The sequence below is a fragment of the Penicillium macrosclerotiorum genome (assembly GCF_028827735.1).
Source record: "Penicillium macrosclerotiorum strain IBT 26536 chromosome Unknown utg000003l_segment0_segment0, whole genome shotgun sequence".
Classification (NCBI taxonomy): domain Eukaryota; kingdom Fungi; phylum Ascomycota; class Eurotiomycetes; order Eurotiales; family Aspergillaceae; genus Penicillium; species Penicillium macrosclerotiorum.
In genome coordinates this window covers 308754-328472 of record NW_026643083.1, presented here as the reverse complement: position 1 = coordinate 328472, position 19719 = coordinate 308754, and the positions used below count along the sequence as shown (strand labels likewise).

The window sequence follows — 19719 nt, the reverse complement described above, 5'->3', positions numbered from 1 at the left end:
TTTCTCGCTTCGCGATTCTCTTAAACAGTTTAGACATCTTCTGGCTCTTTGTTCTTAGAAGCCGCCTGATGCAATAGAAACGCTTGTGTTTCTAACGCTGGATTTTGGAGATAGACTTGTACATAAACGATCGGTCGCAAATATGTCTCGGTCCGCAAATTGAATGTTTGAAGCAATTATTTCACCAGGAAATTTACTGTATCAAATAACTCTGAAAAGTGGTGTTTCCACACCCTTGATGAAAGATGTGGACCACAAGTATAGACACTCCTGCGTGTATCTGCGGCAACGATCGCCTGCGGCAACGATCGCCTGCGGCATCTCGAGCTTCCGCGGCATCTCGAGCTTCCGCGGCGGAGCGACCTCTCTTCCCCGACCACTTCTACCCAACCGCTCACCCGCGCCCACCTCGTATCCTGCTACCCAGCAGGGGCATGGTCAGTCATGCGATGGCCGCCATGGAGATCCGAGTCGAGCAATGACGATAAACAACCCCCGGAGTGCAAACCCAGCCCTGACTCCTCGCGCCCCACATCCGCAACAAACAACCCCAGCTTCCCTCTCGACTGGGCCGCCTTTACAGAATCACGAACTCTCATTTCAACGGTTGTTTTAACGAGTGGCATTCTCCTCGCTGTGCGCCTTCATCGCCAGTATTTACGCCGTTTCCCTGATGCCACTAGCATATCGCCTTCCTTTCTCCGACGTAGGACCGTCTTTGGTCAAGTGACCAGCGTTGGCGATGGCGACAACTTCAGGATATACCACACTCCCGGTGGCCGGCTTGTTGGATGGGGCTGGTTACCCTGGAAGAAGGTCCCAACGACCAAAAAGGAGCTGAAGGACAAGACTGTTTGTATCCTCCCCCGTCGCATGGCTCTTTGTTTTCGTCCAGACTTCGGCGTGTATCTAACTGTTCCCTCCGTGATCCAGATCCACATTCGTCTAGCTGGCATAGACGCCCCTGAACTCGCGCACTTCGGTCGTCCCGAGCAACCATTCGCCCGCGAAGCCCACGAGTGGCTCATATCCTACCTACAAAACCGCCGAGTGCGGGCCTCCGTTTACCGTCAGGACCAGTATCAGCGCGTGGTCGCGAGTGTATACGTCCGGCGCGCGTTCGATTTCCCGCCTTTCCGTCGGCGTGATGTCTCATTTGAAATGCTGAAGCGGGGTCTGGCAACGGTCTATGAAGCAAAAATGGGCGCGGAATTCGGAGGCAAGGTCATGGAGCAGAAGTACCGCCGTGCTGAATGGTGGGCGAAAGCGCGGTCTAAAGGCCTGTGGAAAGACTACCGCCGCGTTGGGTCAAATTGGGAGAGTCCAAGGGAATACAAGACCCGAATGGGTATGGGTGACCTCGCGGACAATGGAGGGAAATCAAAGTGATGGACCTTTCCAAGGTTCTGATGGACATGTCGCGTGGTTCACTATTTGCATGATAAGATGATACGACTACATACGTGGACGAGATGCATCGATGTCTCGAAATTTGGAATTTATTTCTGAGCCTGATGATATGAATATAGTACACCAAACGGCAAATGCTATACAAACGCTAGAGTTGATATCGCGCCCTGGGCCCAAAATTATTGGGATATAGCAAGGGTCCAAGGCACGGTCCATTACTGTGGAGCATGCGCCAAGTGTAATGCAGCCCAATTAGGAATATGTATACATGCCAATAGAGTGGGCGGGTCGTTCTAGCAGAACCGCCGCTCAACCTCTGCGAATAACTGAGGAGAAATCTCGTCGCTCGAGTTGCCCTCGACACGCCAAAGGCTACCACGACGGTCGTAGTGCTGGAGGAGAGCTCGGCTGGTCTCTTCGAACTTCTGTAGTCGTTGCTTCCAGGTATCAATCGAGTCATCCTCTCTTTGGGTTAAGGGTTCGCCTGTGATATCGTCCTTCCCGGGGACTTTCGGCGCGTTGAAATCTGTGTTATAGACCCGGCCTGAAGGCTCATGAACCCAGCGGGATGCAATGCGAGAAAGAATGACTGAGGGGGTGTGAGGAGATGTACGACGAAGTTCACGGGGACTATGGTGTCGAGGCTGGTGGCTTGGGCAGCGGTGCGCGGGAAGCCGTCGAGGATGAAGGAGGCGGAGGAGGATAATGAAGGAACCGAGTCGGTAGATACTGGTGATGAGGGTGCTGGGGATGTAGAAGATGTTTCCGAGAGAGAAGACGACGGAGGGAGCCAGCCCTTGGATTTCAGCTCGGAAGAAATAAGACTGAGAATCATTGAATCTGGAACGAGATTGCCGGACTGCATTGCAGCCTCGGCTTCGAGGCCTGTCTCTTCTATCAGCCCAATGCTCTTTGTCGTGCTATTATTCAGGAAAAGAATCTCATGCAACTCACCTAACGGTGTCCTCCGGCGCACATTCTCCCGTAAAAGGTCCCCGGAGCTGATGGAAGCTAGCTGCGGAAAGCGGGCGAGGAGTCTCTCTGACTGCGTTCCCTTTCCTACCCCTGGAGCACCGATGAGAATGATGCGCGCCGCCTTCTTCAGCTGCTTGGTGGTATGCGACATGCTGGGGTGATGTCTTGTCGCGGTCTGGATATTGATTCTCCGATATCAAATAATCTCCGAAGGCGGTTCCTGGAAAGTTTTGTGGAGAGTTTGCGGAGGACAAGGGGTGGGGCGGGGATTCAAGCTGTCGCAAAGGAAGAACGCGACGATATATATGCGCTTTATGGCTAACGTTTGCCGCACGAGTAAATATCGGAAGAGACTCGATATAAGCAGCGTCGTCTAGCGCATTGATAATTCCCGAGTTCTGTGGGGTGCTTTTGCGGGTTCTTTCTTCGGCCCCCGGTGAGGTGAGAGCTCCGAGGGAAAGGGAAATTGGTCTAATAGCTGCAGGCCCGCTACCTTGCGATGATGCTCGAGGCAAGCAGCGCAAGCAGCCCACGGGGTGATTACAGACCGGGTGGGATCGATTGGAGGGGACTCGGCACTTGCACTGCTCTCACATGCGTCGAAACCCTCTTCGTAGATGGCCTGACTCGCCAGGCCAAAAGATTTCATTGTATCACGTGACTGGCTCCTCGCGCGCGCGGGCGCGCGTCGCGTCGCTCAATTTAGTGATATCGGGGAATCTTAGACATAACTTCAGACCGAACTCTGGCAACATCTACAGGTCGCAAACCTGCGCAAACGACACCATGATTCGACAAGATGTGCATCGGATTGACCCCAAACGCAGGGCAACTATCGATCATAAAAAGAGACAGTTCGCTACACCGACATACAAGCAGCAGGACTATCCGCATCGTCTGAATCTGTATGACACGCCACCTACAGCCGAGATTACACTCGAGCAGTTTGAGCAATGGGCTATCGACAGGCTGAAGGGTTTGTGTCTCTCCAATCTTTGCTAAAAGCCATCTAATAAGAGTAACCCAGTTCTGGCCGAAATCGAAGCATGCTCCTATCGCAACAAATCCCCCGCGGAGACGGCAACCCACATCACGCCTCTTCTCCAGAAATTCCTCCCTCTCTCCGCCAATACCTCTTCTCCAAATGGTGCCTCAGATCCTCGCTTGAGGCTTGAAAGACAGAAGGATCATTACTCGCACTTCATCCTTCGTCTGGCTTTCTCCGCCACGGAAGATCTCCGCAGGCGGTTTGCACGCGCTGAGACTATGCTATTCCGATTTCGCTTCGAACGGGATGACTCGAGAGAAAGGCGTGCCTTCATTGAAAGCCTGAGCCTCGATTGGGAGGCTGTGAGCGAGGAGGAGCGAAACGAAAATGCAGAAAATCTGGCGGGTGCCACTCCGGGATTACGACGGGTAGACGAGGAGACATGGTATAAGGTCGACTGGGAAAAGGTTCCTGAACTGGTCGAGCGACGGTCCGTGTTCATGAAGCGAGGCAAAGCCTATGTTCCTGGTCGGGAGCAGCTCAGCATGATCATGGCGGAGTTCACTGCTCGTCTGGAGCGTTCATTGGAGGTATGTCTTGACTCAAATCTATTCGAGATCTATTCGAGATGCACATGACTGACAGAATCAAGCTCACAAGCCGAGCGTTACCTCGACTGGATGAGGATGATCGCCTCACTCCCATTCTGAACCACCTTTCTAAAAATTTTGGCAGTGCGGAATCTGTTTACTCTGAAGGCGAGGGTCATGTGGATGGGGCTGCCATCACTGCCAGCTCCATTGACTCATTATCCCAACACTTCCCTCTGTGCATGCGGAGCTTACACACGAACCTGCGCAAAAACAACCATCTGAAGCACTTTGGGCGTCTCCAGTACACGCTTTTCTTGAAGGGTATCGGCCTCTCGCTGGAAGAGTGTATTCTCTTCTGGCGCCAGTCCTTCAAGGGCAAGACGGACGACGAGTTTAACTCACAATATAAGTATAATATCCGCCACGCCTATGGAGATGTGGGTGGTGATGTGAACCGTCGTGGCCGAGGCTATCCTCCTTACTCATGCCAGAAGATCCTTGGTGATAACAATGTCGGTATTGGGCAAACCCACGGATGTCCGTACCGTCATTACTCTGTGGACAACCTCGTCGGATTGCTCCAGTCTACGGGTGTTCACGACAAAGAGGTGCTTCGTGGAGTCCGTGAGGATGTGGGCAAACAACGATATCACATTGCGTGCAACCGAGTCTTCGAGTGGTCCCACAAGACAGAGATCAAGAAGGTCAAAGAGGATGGGACATGGAGCCAAGCAGATCTGGACACAATCGTCCACCCAAACACCTACTTCAAGCGAAGCTACTTACTCAAGCAGTTGGCCAAAGCTCCTCCTCGGGGACAGACTTGAATTTCACGTGAAAGTTTTCATGATGTTATGTCGGCCCATCCCGTGCGAGGCGAGTTCAAGGGCCAGGAGGCGTTCTTAAGGGCATATGATTGTACAATTGCAGATGGTATTTAGGTAGTTTTCAGATCATAATGGCAAAATGGTATATCCAATTATCCAAACTAGATAGAAATACAAATAATAATCAAGGGAGAAGTCTGTGACCGCAGCTGATTCCCAGTTTATCCAGAAGGATCAGAATGACCTTTCAAGACCAGGTGCCCAGCAGGGGGTCAAGTCGATCTTCGCTCGACGCGAAAACAGCTTCATCAATTGAAATGACCGAAGCTGTCGATAGTAATGTGTTTGAAGTCGGCGTGGAAGAAATATGAAGAAGAGGAAGAAAAGGGAAAAGGCGCCGAGATTTTATCGGTGTTTGGGTACGGCCAGCGGCAGCGACCACTAGCGCTGCAACCTGGCCTTAATGGGGAGCCGGCATCCTCACACAACATACTCCTCATCTTATCGTTGAACCTCTCCCCCCAGCTGACTTCGGGGTCTTTGATTTTGGGACAGGGTTGTGCTCAGGTGTGGTTCCTTTGACTAGAAAGCTCTTTGGAGTCGTTAGATTGAGCGGTGTCCCTGCGACTGGATTCGCTCCATTACGCCCCTCTTCCTCCCCTTGTCAACAACGGCCCTCGAGACCTCGAACGTCAACCGCCACGATGGACTACGAAGCGCTGAAGGATCAATGGAGCGATGTGGAAGACCGGGATGGTATCAGGCTCAGCTGGAATACTTTCCCGAGCTCTCGTATGGTGCGTCGATGGATTGAGCCGCGCCCTCTATGTCCCTCGGCGTTGCGCCCTCCGCTAAACTTGGAAATAGGAAGCTTCTCGGCTAGTCGTTCCCATTGCAGCCGTTTACACGCCTCTTAAGGAGAAGCCTGACTCCCCATTGCTGCAATATGAGCCCGTTACCTGCAAGCAACCCTGCCGGGCCGTTCTCAACCCATATGCGTACGTTCCCCATGTTTCCACTCCCCGGGATCTTGCGGTGAAGCTCACTATAGGCTAGCACCGTCGACACCCGCGCTAAGATCTGGATCTGCCCTTTCTGTTTGATGCGAAACCCCCTTCCGCCTCACTATAAGGATATCACGGAGAACACAATACCTCCTGAGCTCCACCCGCAGAGCACCACGATCGAGTATCAATTGGCCCGCCCCGCCCCGGCACCCCCCATCTTTGTCTATGTTGTCGATACCTGTCAGGAGGAGGACAGCCTGCAGGCGCTCAAAGACTCGCTTGTCATGAGCTTGTCTCTGCTGCCGCCCAATGCGCTGGTTGGTCTGATTACCTTCGGCACTATGGTATGGGCCTGCGAAAATCCCCCTTGCGGCTGGAGGAATTTCATGCTAATGACAGCTTTAGACTCAAGTACACGAGCTCGGTTACCCCGAGTGCGCCAAGTCCTATGTCTTCCGAGGTAACAAGGACTATAACGCCAAGCAAGTGCAGGAGATGCTGGGTCTTGCGTCCGGCATACGCCCAGGCGTTCCCGCTCAGCAGCAGCCCCAGCGCCCTCCCCTCGGCCCCGCAGCTCGCTTCCTCCTTCCTGTCCAGCAGGCTGAGTTCCAGATCACCAATATTCTCGAGCAATTGCAACGTGACCCCTGGCCCGTGGCCAACGATAAGCGCCCTCTGCGCTGCACCGGAGTTGCCTTGAGTGTCGCCGTCGGTCTGTTGGAGACCTCCTTCCAGAATGCTGGTGGTCGTATCATGACCTTCATTAGCGGTGCGCCGACTGAGGGACCTGGCCACGTCGTTTCCCCGGAGCTGAAGGAGCCGATTCGTTCGCACCACGATATTGATCGCGATAATATCAAGTATTACAAGAAAGCTGTGAAGGTACTGTCCTCGGTGCCCGGCGTTTTTTGATACTTATAGCCTCTTTACGTTACTGACCAGATATAGTTCTATGATGCCCTCGCGAAGCGCGCTGCCAACAATGGACACATCGTCGATATTTTCGCCGGTTGTCTTGACCAGGTCGGTCTTCTGGAGATGAAGAATCTCTCCAACTATACTGGAGGCCATATGCTCCTTACAGACAGCTTCACTTCATCGCAATTCAAGCAATCTTTCGTCCGCGTATTTGACAAGGATGCTAATGATAATCTTCTGATGGGCTTCAACGCATCTCTCGAAGTCCTAACAACCAAGGAGTTGAAGGTTACTGGTCTCATTGGTCACGCAATTTCCTTGAACAAGAAGTCGAGCTCAGTTGGTGAAACAGAATGTGGCATTGGCAACACTTGTGCATGGAAGATGTGCGGTATCGACCCGTCCTCCAGCTATGGTGTTTACTTCGAAATTGCCAACCAAGGTGGCCCGGCCGCCGTGCAGCCTGGTCCTCAACGCGGTATGATGCAATTCTTGACATACTACCAACACTCCTCTGGGCATTATCACCTGCGAGTCACCACCACCGCTCGACCACTCAGCGGACCCGCAGGTGACCCCACGCTCGCCCAGTCATTTGACCAAGAAGCTGCTGCTGTGCTCATGGCCCGTATTGCAGTCTTCAAGGCTGAAGTCGATGATGGGCCCGACGTCCTCCGCTGGGTGGATCGCATGTTGATCAGACTCTGCTCACGGTTTGCCGACTACCGTAAGGATGACCCAACATCATTCCGATTGGAGAAGAACTTCACACTCTATCCTCAGTTCATGTTCCATCTGCGACGAAGCCAGTTCTTGCAGGTCTTTAACAACTCACCCGATGAGACTGCATTCTACCGTCATGTGCTAAATCATGAGGATGCCGGTGATTCGTTGGTCATGATTCAGCCCACCCTGGATTCCTACTCATTGGAAGTGGAGGGCGGCCAACCTGTATTGCTGGACTCTGCTTCTATCCAGCCCGCACATATTCTCCTTCTCGATACCTTTTTCCATATCCTTATTTTCCACGGTGAGACAATTGCCGAATGGCGAAAAGCTGGTTACCAGGAACAGGAGGGCTACGAGAACCTCAAGGCTTTGCTCGAGCAACCTAAAGAGGATGCTAGGGTTCGTTTTCTACTTTTTGACCGGATCATTTCGACATTTTTGGAACTAATCGTATCCTGCAGGAACTTATTGCCGACCGTTTCCCCCTACCCCGTTTTATTGTTTGTGATGCCGGTGGCTCTCAAGCCCGTTTCCTTCTGTCCAAACTAAACCCATCTACCACTCATACTAGTGGCGGTTACGGTGGTGGTGTGTCGTCGCAGACCATCTTCACTGATGATGTCTCCCTGCAAACCTTTATGGATCACCTGATGAAGTAAGTCACTGCGTTATTCAAAATTCTAAAGTTTTTTAATCCCAAATTATGTTCCATTTACTGACATTCACCTTCCAGGCTGGCGGTATCCGGTACCAGCTAATTGTAACGAGATAATAAGCCATGAGAGCAAAGGGCGGTCCTACATCGACCCCTCGGGTCTTGTGTATCTTTAGCGGTGATTTAGCTTCTTTTTATTTATGCAACATAGTAGTAGATTGAATGGATTGATACCAAGGCGCCCATGTCTCTCGATCTTTAGCTTCCGGACTACGGATTTCACTCCTTGGGCCGGTGAAGACGGCTCGTCGAATCAACACGATACCCGAACAGGCTAGGTTTGAGAATGTCACGTGATTGGGTAGAGGGCTGTGCCCTGTTACTCAATCGGGTCACTCGCTTACACTAGTCTTCAATGTGGGTCTCCTGGGCCTCGCGAAGACTTTCAATAAATCCGTCTGAAAGTTTTCTTTCTTCCTTCATCCACCCCTTCGACAACCCAAGGCAGATCGACTACCTTTCGCACTAGCCATGCGTAAGTATCATCGCCTGGGTCAATTCTACAATGGCTGCTGACCTCGTTCTACTGATTAGCTCCCAAGTTCGACCCCAATGAGGTGAAGATCATTCACCTGCGTGTGACTGGTGGTGAAGTCGGCGCCCAGTCCGCGCTGGCTCCCAAGATTGGTCCCCTCGGTCTGTCTCCCAAGAAGATCGGTGAAGACATTGCCAAGAACACTGGTGACTGGAAGGGTCTCCGTGTGACTGTCAAGCTCACCATCCAGAACCGTCAGGCCGCCGTCTCGGTTGTTCCCTCTGCCTCTTCCCTGGTCATCAAGGCCCTTAAGGAGCCCCCGCGTGACCGCAAGAAGGAGAAGAACATCAAGCACTCCAAGTCCATCCCCTTCGATGAGATTGTCGAGATTGCCCGCCAGATGCGCGCCCGCTCCATGGCCAAGGAGCTCCGTGGTACCGTTCTTGAGATCCTCGGTACTGCTTTCTCCGTCGGCTGCCAGGTCGATGGCCGCAGCCCCCAAGGACGTCTCCGACGATATCAAGGCTGGCGAGATTGACGGTATGTTTTTCGAACTATGATTTTACAAGGTCATTGAAGCAGTTTCTAACGAGCAATCCAGTTCCTGAGGAGTAAATTACTCTCTCTTGAACAAAAAGAGGAGGTGGCGATCTGTTTTTGTAACGGCGAAAATGTCTGCTGAAACGCGGAGCTAGTTGCAGAATACGAATGTTGCTTCAACACCAAAAGCAAAAACTATGTTCATGAGTCATGACCTGATACCTTCCACGTTTTTTTTTTTCTTCGCTCGAATGCGAGTGTTCGAATGAACAATTGGACCACTCTCGCATTTCTTCTCCTTGGTTGTATAGATTCTCTCCATTCATCCCATCTCCCCTCCCCAAAACAATCTGTCTCTGCCTCCTCTCGTTAATTACCCCTGGCGACGAGGAAGCAGTAAGGCATTTCTGCCCGGTGCAGCCCATATCTCATTCCGTCATGGAACCTTGCAACACTCTGGCCCTTACCGTCCTCTCCCTGCGGGGTTAGGACAATTTTGCTATGTGGTTTAGGCTTATTTTAAGCAAGGGAGAACAACCCGACCCATTACTCACCGCGGTAGCCTTGGTGGCGAGATTTTCAATCTCTGTCGCTGTGGTTGCAGTGGTCCATCTTTTGTGGTCTACATTCCTAGATCTCCAGGACATTGTTCTGGTTTGTAGATTGTAAGCCTTGTTCCTCTGGGACTTGGAATCTACTCATATGAGCTGTGTTGTGTATACCTCTTTTTTTGATGCATCAATAGCAAAAAACCCCAAATTTTGAAACCTTCCTTTCTTTTCCATAATTTTGTAGATTTGTTGAATTCGTTACCATGCGCACCCAACACGTCTTATTTTAGGTATCCGGCTGTGTCGTAGGAAGTGGCTTGGGTGAATGTGACAGGAATGGACAGGAACGGGGGCAGTTTTGGCTATAAAGTTGGTTGGGCCTTAACTAAGGATTAACGCTGCAGGGTTTGGAGGCCTTGTTCATATGTTGTCGAGTTGTTGGTGATTGGATGTCTGCATCATCTGGAGACTTACGGACCTGGCGGTCTGGATACTTCAACTGTCTCCGATATATATTTAGTTCCTCTGGGTGACCTCATGCACTCGGAACCCCACACCCATAGAGGACCCAGCGAACCGCCTTGACATCACCGTGCTCGCGGTAAAGATATATAGTAAAGTAGAGTGATTACCCACCCAACCAACAAACCCCTGCGATCAGCCTCAGCAATGATCTCCCACAGGAAGCTTTGATATGCAAAGCCATGTATCTATCCCGGCCCAGATGGGCCCCGCCATATTGCGATGAGCTTGTCCATCAGCGACAGACAATCCTGAAAGATCCAAATGAAAGTCTGCTGTAACATCAGTGACCGCCCGACAACCTTTTCCCCGGTCAAGGGAAGTTGTGAGCGCAATGTGTCCCTAAGCCCCTCTCCGCCGACTGATTGGAGCGTCCGATTCCTTCCCCTCTACCCCCAGCCCAGGCTGTGCGTGTCGGCTGTGTTGTCTGGAGATGGTCATAATGCTGGTTGCCTTTGCGGCCCCGGTCGCGGGCAGACCGTCAGCAATTTGCACACCGAGACCACCGAAACCGATGTCCATGCAGCTAAGACTGGCGCTGGCCCCAGGAGGACCAAGGGCGACTCCACCACCCCGACGATCATTGCTGGTTGGCCGCCCCTGATAAGGCGGGCCTCGCTGGCTCCCTCTGCTGGTGGGGGCATGCGAGCCGGGACGTGCATAATCCATTCTCAGGCCGTGCACGGCCGCGCGATGGGGGTCGGGGAATATCGACCAGCAAATGAGAAGAGAGGCCCAGCCTACTGGATATTACGGGAAGAGGAGCAGTGGGCAGAGTCGCAGAGGGCGGGGCGAGGAGCCCCAGAGGATTTTTTGCGGTGGACTGCTCCATCTTCAAGCAAAAAACCGGTACCTGTTCCTTTGTACCTGCCAGGACGGCCGCCTGTACTACCCGACCCGCATGCCATTTGGACGTTGTGCAGGCCAAGGATGAGACGGTGGGGAGAGTGAGTTTGCCGATCGCTGCGGCCGGTGACATGGGTATGTTTTGGGGAAGTAAAAAGAATTTCTGGAGGGGAGGGTCGAGGCAGCCATTTCGCCGAGTACGGGATCTTGAAGAAATGAGTTTGGGTGAATGCCAGTATGGAAGATTCGATAATTCCCCAGAACGACCGTGCACTAGTCCCAACAAATCACTCTCGAGCTCCTCTGCCAAACTGATGATGCCCACGCCAGCAACGAGGGATCTGCAGCCAGATTCAGATGGAATTTGTATATACCTCAAGATGTGGATGTACGCAATGCAGGACCCCAGCGGTCTCCGCTTGCAGAAGAGCCAAGTTCTATACGAATGAACAAATTTGTGCGGTCTGGTGTGTCGTTGCTTCTGGTCTGTCTCGCCCACTTCTCAAAAGAGTCCAAGGCGAGGGATCGGGGCATCCTGGCTAGCAACCCCAGAAATTGGGCCCGGATAGGAAAAGATCGCAGGTTGATGAGGCGGCCACAGAGAGCAAACAGGGGGGCTGCTGCGCCTGTCACCCGGACACGAGAAACCGAGAGAGTCGCTGGTGGATGTGGCTTGCAGGGTCACTAGTCAGAGTGCCCGCCAGTAAGACATGGGATCTGCGACAGTCTTTGAGCCCGTTTATGCCTCTTTGCTTTTTGGTCGGACCCGAAAACTTCCCGTTCGAACTGGGCGCAGCGAAAGCAGCAGCAACAACAGCGGCAACAGGAAGAATCCGGGGTCTCAGTCTGCCTGTGGTGGCGCTGGGAGGGGCCAGCCCCGAGATTATTGTGTCATGGATACAGCCTGCCATATACTCCGTACAGTACAGAGTACCCCAGCACGAGAGGGAACAAATCCTGTGGGAAGGTTCAGCCAACTCCATAGTCATCATTGCGGGATCCACCCAGCGCAAGCAGGACGAGAACGGGCTCGACTCGATCATCACAGCGGGGCGTCACCGATCCATGACTAGTTTGCCGGACGGGACCAATGGCCCACTGACGTTGGCTGGTGGATGGAGACTCCAGCCCAGCGGAGGGTTCAGCCGTTGGATCAAGTGGGTCGAGGGTGGAGCAGGACGAGGGAGGAGCAGAGTCAGGAAGAAAGAGATCGAAGGCGATCAGGAGAGAAAGAGCAAAAAAGGGCTAAGAGATGGAAGAGAGAAACCAAAGAACAGGCGTTTTCGACGTCGAACCAGAGGGAAAACCCCTGTGATGGCAACTCAATTGTGCGCGGATTCGGAGTTGGTGTTGGTTGTGTTGGTGTCGACGTGTATAGTCTGTAGATACGGGACTCCGTACAGGGTACGAAGTATAGACCAGGACAGTCGAAGGGGCGGCTAACATGGAGATAACCGCTTGAGGAGGGGTGATGAAAGGCGATCCCTGGAATCCACGCGACTTTGGGGCCACTGGAGTAATCGAAATAATGGTCGTCCCTGGTGGAACGTCTGTGGACGCAAAGTGCTGAGGTGAAGTGGTGAAGTGACTCGGTGCCGGTTCGACTCGGTCACCTTCAACTTCCACTTCTGCCCACCACAACCGTTTTCCTCCCTTCTTCACCTCTCTTTCTCTTCGAGATCGCCATCTTCACTTGAAGGAACCAACGAGGTCGCTTTTGTGATCTTCCCCACCCCTTTCCTCTTGACCTTGTCTGTTTCGACTCCTGTGACCCTCGCACAATTCTTGCCAAGATCGCCCGCATTTTATTGGCCCACCCGTCTCGGACACCAGCAGATCGCAAGCTGGACTTTCCCCTTCCTCCCTTGCGTCCCTGAAATATCAAAATCTTCTCTTTTTTATTCTTACACCTGGCCTCTTGATCGCCTTATCAGCACTATCGGTCTCGCTCGCTGGCCACCGACGACGACCACCAACTCTTCTCCCCCACCCCTTGGACACCGACACACTCGATGACGAGATCGTGAAAGGGCCGTGGTCAAGCGCCGTGTTGTGTTGCTCTGCGCTCTGTGCCTCGCCCCCTCCCCTCGCCCACCATCCTTCACAAGCTGGCTTGGTACCCATAATGCGGTGTCGGAAACGTTTTAAGAAGGATGCTTGCTGATTGTCCACGAGTTCGACTGACCTTGTGTTGATTCCACTCATTCTTTTTCATCCCCTCCACTCTCTCTTCTCCATTTCTTCGCCCGATCGGATCTCGACCTCACAGCGCCGGGCCCGTGGTGGTCGAGGACTGGGGTGAAGATGTTTCCGACCGTTGCGCCTTTCCCTTCGGTTCAGCCTCATCATCATATGCATCATTATCCCGCCCACGATGCGATCCACCAGCCTTCCTACGACGTGAATGACCCCAATTTCCCCGCTCAGAACGAACCCTCCAAAACCTTCTTCAATCCGATTTCTCGATCGCGCCTCCAACTCCCACACCCCGTTCAGCGCCTTGACACCCGTGACGCCGCTGGTTCGAGCTCCAATGCAAATGGCCCCAACGAACATGTGCTGCGGAGGAAGACTCCGAACGGAACACTGGCCGCTGGCTACGATGGCACCCTCGGCGACACGACGATTCAACCGGCCACCAAACACATTCTGGTCTCTCCTCTTGACTCCGCCCAGTTTCGGTCTGCACAGGTGGGTCTGCAGACAGACAATTGGCAACAACCGGCCTTGGACCCCTCCACCTCTAAACACATGAACTTCCCGCCCGTGTTCAAGAACGACGGCAGCAACCCTTTAGCCGCCGGAGAGGTGGTCCAAGATGTGAACGGCACGAGCTGGGTGCGCCCTGTGAATTATCCTCCGGGTGTAGACTCGGTCCTCAACCAAAGTTTGCCTATTCAGGGCCCTCAGCGTTTCCTGCTGCATAACGGTGCCTATATCCCCACCGTCTTGCCCGCAACGCTTCAGCAATGTGTCGGTCCGACTGCATCAGCTGGAACTGGCCCTTTTGGTCCATATTGGCCGGACGGCGTGTATATTCCATATCGCCCAGCGGCGTTCCGGGATTCTCGTTTCGGTTCCCCTAGCCCGTCGGCGCATCCTTTTTTTGATCCGAACCAGCCGACATTCAACCAAGCTCAGGTCCCACTGGGCACCCGTCCAGACCCAGCATTTGCATGGGGCCAATCTGCGCCTGGCTTACCAACTCAAGACTCTCTTGTTAAATCACACTTCCCCCCACGCCACTCGGATCAGTTACCTTTTCATGCCCGTGTCAACCGACCTATTTCCGGGTACTCTTCAGGCTCTATCAATCCTATCAATACCGAACCAATAGACTGGACTGGGCGTTCCTCCGGACACAATTTCCAGGCTGCTGGACCGACAGTCACTGTGAATGTGGAATTTAAAGAAAAGATTCTTTCATGGGCGCACGGTGTCTATGTCGATCTACTTGCCACTATTCACCAAGCTCGTCGAAACAGCCTTTCCAATGGTGGTGCTGGTGAGCAGAACCAACGCTTCTTGAAGCCCAGTATTTATCCCAAGCCCCCTCGCCAGCCAGGTCTCGACTTTACCCAGAATAACCCCCCTGAATTACCTCGCCACAACAGCTATCCGTCCAGTCAATATGACTTGCAACGACAGAAACTTGGTCTCTTGGCAAGCTCTAGGATGGCTGAATCTCACTCAACTTCCCTTCCACCAGGAAGCGCCCACAGTCGGCGCCCATCGTTAAATCAGTTTGCCCAACATCATAGGTCTGATACACAGATTCGTGACCCTGGCCAATTCTCCGGAACATCCTCAACATCTCGTTTCTCTAGATCCGTGTTGAATGAGAACTCTCCGGTTGCAAATGCCGTATCTGCTCTTGAAATGCTGTCCCATCTAGTTATGGAGAGCAATTGGGAATGGATTGATGGAATGCTCCTGGGCGGCTGTTTGGCATATGGATTGGGTGACTACAATAAGGCGTTGCGATGGTATTCCAGAATCATTACCCGCGACTCAACGTGAGTGTTTCCATGCTGCCCCGCAAAAAAACTTGAGAATGATCGATATACTGAAAAGAATTATGGCAACAGGCATGTAGAAGCTATCTCGAATTTGGCGGCAACGCTGTTGGCACTTGATCGGCGGGACGAGGCTTCGCAAAATTGGCTGCGTGCTGTGAAGCTAAGACCTAGCTTCTTCGAAGCTGTTGAACATTTGATCGGCTTACTCTGCACCAGTCACCGCGGTAAAGAGGCCGTAAATATCATCGGTTTCGTTCAAAATTCACTTCGTCATCCCCAGGATGGCGACTGCTTTAAGACAGATGAGCATGCCAGCGAACCCGAGAGCGATGCTGAAAGTAACATGTCGGACATTGGCATGTATGACAAAGCGTCTTTTGATTACGATGACGATATGGGCCGTTCACAGGGGCTCAATCTAGGCTCGCCTGATGCCACCACGCCTGCTGGATTTGCCACCAGCGGCTATGCTATTCCAGGCTCTGACAACGGGAGAATGCTTGCCTTGGTTCATGCTAAGGGTAACATGCTCTATGCCCTAGGTGATAATGCTGGGGCTGCGGCTGCCTTTGAAGATGCGGTCTTGATTGCCGCTGGGAGACGGCGACATGGCATTCAAAGTCTCATTAAGCAGATCTTCGCAGCTTTTTCTCATGGGCCAAGCAACGGTTACCACCAGTCTGAACCCGAGTTCAATGAGAGCGTTCTTCTTTACCCCGATAGAGCGCTACAGACATCGAAACTTGTCTTCCAAGCCAACGGAACGCCGCCTGGCTTGCAGTACGTCGCGGAGGGTATTTCCAGAAATGCCGCTCTTTCGACAACCAGCAATTCTTTGCTCTCTTTGGCCAAGATTTATCAAGATGGGATGTCGACTGTGTCGTCCGGTGTTCCGAGGACCACGCCTGGTGTACGGGATATCCTTGCCCTGTACTACCTGTCTCTCTCCCTTCAGCCAAGTCCGTCCACTGCCAACAACGTCGGCATCTTGTTGGCTGGCATCCAAATCAACTCACCGGCCAGGGGATTAGTTCGTCCAAATGGGGAGAGTCAGCATCCCGAAATTCCAGGTGTTGTGCCCGGGAGTGGCATCTCTCTTGCCTTGGCATACTACAACTACGGCTTACATCTCGACTCAAGGCATGCCCACTTGTACACCAACCTGGGCAGTTTACTGAAGGATATTGGACAACTGCAGGCTGCAATCAAAATGTACGAGCAAGCTGTCCAGTGCGATGGCAATTTCGACATCGCCCTGGCCAACCTAGCCAATGCGGTGAAGGATGCAGGTCGTGTCAACGACGCGATCCTGTACTACAAGCGCGCTGTGAAAGTAAACCCGGAGTTTGCCGAGGCTGTGTGTGGCCTGGCTAATGCCCTCAATTCGGTGTGCAACTGGGTTGGTCGTGGAGGAATTGTCAATGGCCGTGGCTTCCGCGACCGCTGGCACGTAGATGATAAGGGCATGCTGCGGGACTCTCACAGCAATGAGGCAGGTGTTGGCTGGATCAAGAGAGTTGTGGATATTGTCAACCGACAGCTTCGAGAGGGCGAATACTGGGGCCGTGGTCTGTTGACACAAATCACTGCTGAGCAGCTTGTCGCTCAATTAGCCACGGTACTAGACTCGGGCCGCTTCAGTTCGACTCGGAGATCGTCTTTGGCCAATATTCTTCAGTCATGGGCTGGACAGAAGTGGGAGGGATCTCGTATCGTTCGACTTGTTGAACGTGCTATCCGATCAATCACATGGCAGTGGTATCAAGATCGCTACGTGTACGGAAAGGAATATCCTGTCTCGAAGTATCGCCGGCCTCAACTTCCAGCAGCTCTCACGGCGCCGAATGCCCCGACAGTTCTACCCTTCCACACCTTTACCTGTCCCCTCTCTGCAAAGCAGATCCGACAAATTTCTCAGCGTAATGGGCTGCGAATCTCATGTTCGACTCTTCGACTCCCCTGGCTCCCGAGTACGGTTTATCGACCGCCATCCCCTCCAAATCCCTTCCTTCGAGTTGGGTACGTATCCTCGGACTTCAACAATCACCCTCTGGCACATCTGATGCAATCTGTTTTTGGACTGCACAATCCAAACAAAGTAAAAGCGTACTGCTATGCTACGACAGTCAGCGACAAGTCTGTCCACCGCCAACAGATCGAAAAAGAAGCGCCTGTGTTCCATGATGCCAGTGGATGGCCAGTCGATCGACTGGTGCAGCAGATCGTCGACGATGGAATCCACATTCTGATTAATTTAAACGGGTACACCCGCGGGGCACGCAACGAAGTCTTCGCCGCCCGACCTGCACCGATTCATATGTCGTTTATGGGGTTTGCCGGTACACTGGGGGCAGAGTGGTGTGACTACATCCTTGCTGACGAACTTTCGATCCCTCCTGAGACCCTGAGTCCTGGTCGACGTACTACACGTATTGAGGACCGGATTCTTGAAGACAGTAATGGGGAGGAGCTTGAAGACTGGGTCTACGGGGAGAAGATTGTCTTCACTCGTGATACTTTCTTCTGTTGTGACCACCGACAAAGTGCGCCTGATGCAAGTGAGCGACAGCTTCCATGGGACGAGGAGCAGGTGCGCCGCTGGAGGATGCGGAAAGAGCTATTTCCCAAGCTCAGCGATGATACCATTATTCTCGGGAACTTCAATCAGCTGTACAAGGTGAATTGCTTTTCTCTTTTCTCTCTCTCTGGCCATATAGCTGATTCTTCTCAGATTGAACCCACTACATTCCGAACATGGTTACGCATTTTGGCGCGCATCCCCAATGCCATTCTCTGGTTACTCCGATTCCCAGAAACAGGTGAGCAGAACCTCCGCGACATCGCCAAGGCCTGGGCGGGCGAAGAAACGGCGTCCCGAATCATCTTCACGGACGTGGCCCCGAAGAATACCCACATTGCACGAGCCAAAATCCTAGATCTCTTCCTGGACACCCCCGAGTGCAACGCACACACGACAGCTACAGATGTTCTGTGGAGTGGAACGCCCCTGCTCACCCTACCGCGCTACAAGTATAAGATGTGCTCCCGCATGGCGAGTAGCATCCTGAGCAGCGCGCTCCCGGGCTCTGAGGCTGGTCAGCGAGCCCGGGAAGAGCTGATCGCCTCATCGGATGACGACTATGAAAACAAGGCGATCCGGCTCTGCATGGATTTGCAGTATGTGGCCGGTGGCGAAGGCCGTGCCAGCGGTCGGTTGGCGGAAATTCGGCAGATGCTGTTTCTGCAGCGACACAAGAACAAGCTATTCGACACAGCGCGCTGGGTGCGCGACCTTGAAACCGCTTACGAGGCGGTATGGACACAATGGGTGAATGGCGAAGAAGGCGATATCTGGTTATGATATGCACAGCGAAATATACCCCTTGAGCGATTTTTTTTTCTTTTCTCTTTCCACATTTTTTTGGGGGTTCTCTGAATCCACTTCTTCTTGGCTTTGTCTCTATGCATCTGTGTTTCTCTCTCATCTGGCTGGATCTGATATGACATTGGGATTATAAGGTTTTTTTGTCATTCTCCTTTCCACATACTCTCTTTTGAATGGTGTTGAATGTGTACACGTATGGACCTTGGGAACATGCAGGAGTTACCTCTTCTCTTCCTCGCTATGACGATAGAATGTCTTGATTTATGCATATGACATCTCTTCTAACAATACAATGAGGCCCTCAGTGGTCGTTTCACTTCAAAAGAATCGGACGTGAGCCTCAGGCCCGGTATTTTGTGATCACATGGTATATGGACCAGGATGACGATAGACATACAGCTTTAGTCGCCCAATCACTACACTACATTCCCATGCATCAGATGCCCTGTGCCTCACCTGATCGAGATCGTCGCTTCTTCAAGTTTGCCCGCGCTATAAGGAACGAGCTCGACGCAAGTCCGTCAAGAGTGACTTTCACTCTGGCGTGGAAAGGCTCTTGTGGCTCAAGATTGAAGACCCGTGACGCTGCATGGTGCAGCTCCATCTATAATCCTATTTGGAGGGTCCGGTGTGGCTGGGTTGCTCCTTGGCCATTGTTATTCACAGTCAGACGTTGGGCCAGACTTGGGCGGTGATCCGGTAGTGGGCCGGTCCACGATAGTCGGTTCTCTTCGCGGGGATCGATGCAGCCTGCCGCTATCGCCCTATTCGCAACATTGGCCCCAGTCCCGAGCTAAAGGAACAAGGGCCGGCAATCCTCACCAATACGGAAGGATGTCCTAGGCCATTCTCGCTAATTACGAATGCAACGTAACGAGATGAGCCCCCTGATCAGAGCATAAATCCCCAAGTTCGGAGGCGACTATGGACTTTGGAAATGGGACTGAGGTTGTCATTCCCGAATTGGCAGACGAAAGAACACGCGGTGGCTCGCTCCATGAGCATCAATTGTGTCTTGGGCCTCGGGACGAGAAGTGCTCTTACAAGCCGCTTGATTTCATGACAGCTCACAAGAAAAGAAAATACGGTGGCTAGCTGGACATGTTGGTATGCATGCAAGTGAGCCCCTAGCCATTGATATTCCTTTCCCACCCTCCATCATATGAACAGCAAGTCTCCAGTTTTTCTTTCCCCCCCTTTCCCTTCATACTACTAGTAC

General features: G+C 52.6%; 7 protein-coding genes across 7 annotated transcripts; 6 read left to right on the top strand and 1 right to left on the bottom strand.

Moving 5' to 3' along the window:
• Positions 1 to 444: 444 nt before the first annotated feature.
• On the top strand, positions 445 to 1389 carry N7462_003008 (thermonuclease family protein; the record flags this gene model as incomplete). The annotated part of the gene is made up of 1 exon (XM_057074734.1): positions 445 to 1389. One exon carries the CDS (start codon positions 445 to 447, stop codon positions 1387 to 1389), a length of 945 nt encoding a protein of 314 aa, XP_056934239.1.
• Positions 1390 to 1703: 314 nt separating this feature from the next.
• N7462_003007 (adenylate kinase ADK2) lies at positions 1704 to 2536 on the bottom strand (the record flags this gene model as incomplete). Its single annotated transcript, XM_057074733.1, has 2 exons — positions 1704 to 1961; positions 2024 to 2536. The coding sequence occupies 2 exons, from the start codon at positions 2534 to 2536 to the stop codon at positions 1704 to 1706; spliced, it is 771 nt and encodes a 256-aa protein (XP_056934238.1).
• A 635-nt stretch (positions 2537 to 3171) lies between these two features.
• On the top strand, positions 3172 to 4793 carry N7462_003006 (DNA primase subunit PRI2; the record flags this gene model as incomplete). The annotated part of the gene is made up of 3 exons (XM_057074732.1): positions 3172 to 3361; positions 3413 to 3963; positions 4026 to 4793. The coding sequence occupies 3 exons, from the start codon at positions 3172 to 3174 to the stop codon at positions 4791 to 4793; spliced, it is 1509 nt and encodes a 502-aa protein (XP_056934237.1).
• A 704-nt stretch (positions 4794 to 5497) lies between these two features.
• Positions 5498 to 8205, top strand: sec23 (GTPase-activating protein SEC23; the record flags this gene model as incomplete). Its single annotated transcript, XM_057074731.1, has 7 exons — positions 5498 to 5590; positions 5661 to 5791; positions 5850 to 6144; positions 6206 to 6682; positions 6749 to 7846; positions 7909 to 8102; positions 8181 to 8205. The coding sequence occupies 7 exons, from the start codon at positions 5498 to 5500 to the stop codon at positions 8203 to 8205; spliced, it is 2313 nt and encodes a 770-aa protein (XP_056934236.1).
• A 389-nt stretch (positions 8206 to 8594) lies between these two features.
• Positions 8595 to 9176, top strand: N7462_003004 (60S ribosomal protein uL11; the record flags this gene model as incomplete). Its single annotated transcript, XM_057074730.1, has 3 exons — positions 8595 to 8637; positions 8697 to 9092; positions 9133 to 9176. Coding segments are annotated over exons 1-3 (444 nt in total), but the record flags the coding sequence as incomplete, so codon positions are not given.
• A 1338-nt stretch (positions 9177 to 10514) lies between these two features.
• Positions 10515 to 11545, top strand: N7462_003003 (uncharacterized protein; the record flags this gene model as incomplete). Its single annotated transcript, XM_057074729.1, has 3 exons — positions 10515 to 11099; positions 11174 to 11231; positions 11358 to 11545. 3 exons carry the CDS (start codon positions 10515 to 10517, stop codon positions 11543 to 11545), a joined length of 831 nt encoding a protein of 276 aa, XP_056934234.1.
• A 1855-nt stretch (positions 11546 to 13400) lies between these two features.
• Positions 13401 to 18476, top strand: N7462_003002 (uncharacterized protein; the record flags this gene model as incomplete). Its single annotated transcript, XM_057074728.1, has 2 exons — positions 13401 to 15112; positions 15185 to 18476. The coding sequence occupies 2 exons, from the start codon at positions 13401 to 13403 to the stop codon at positions 18474 to 18476; spliced, it is 5004 nt and encodes a 1667-aa protein (XP_056934233.1).
• Between the last annotated feature and the right edge of the window lie 1243 nt (positions 18477 to 19719).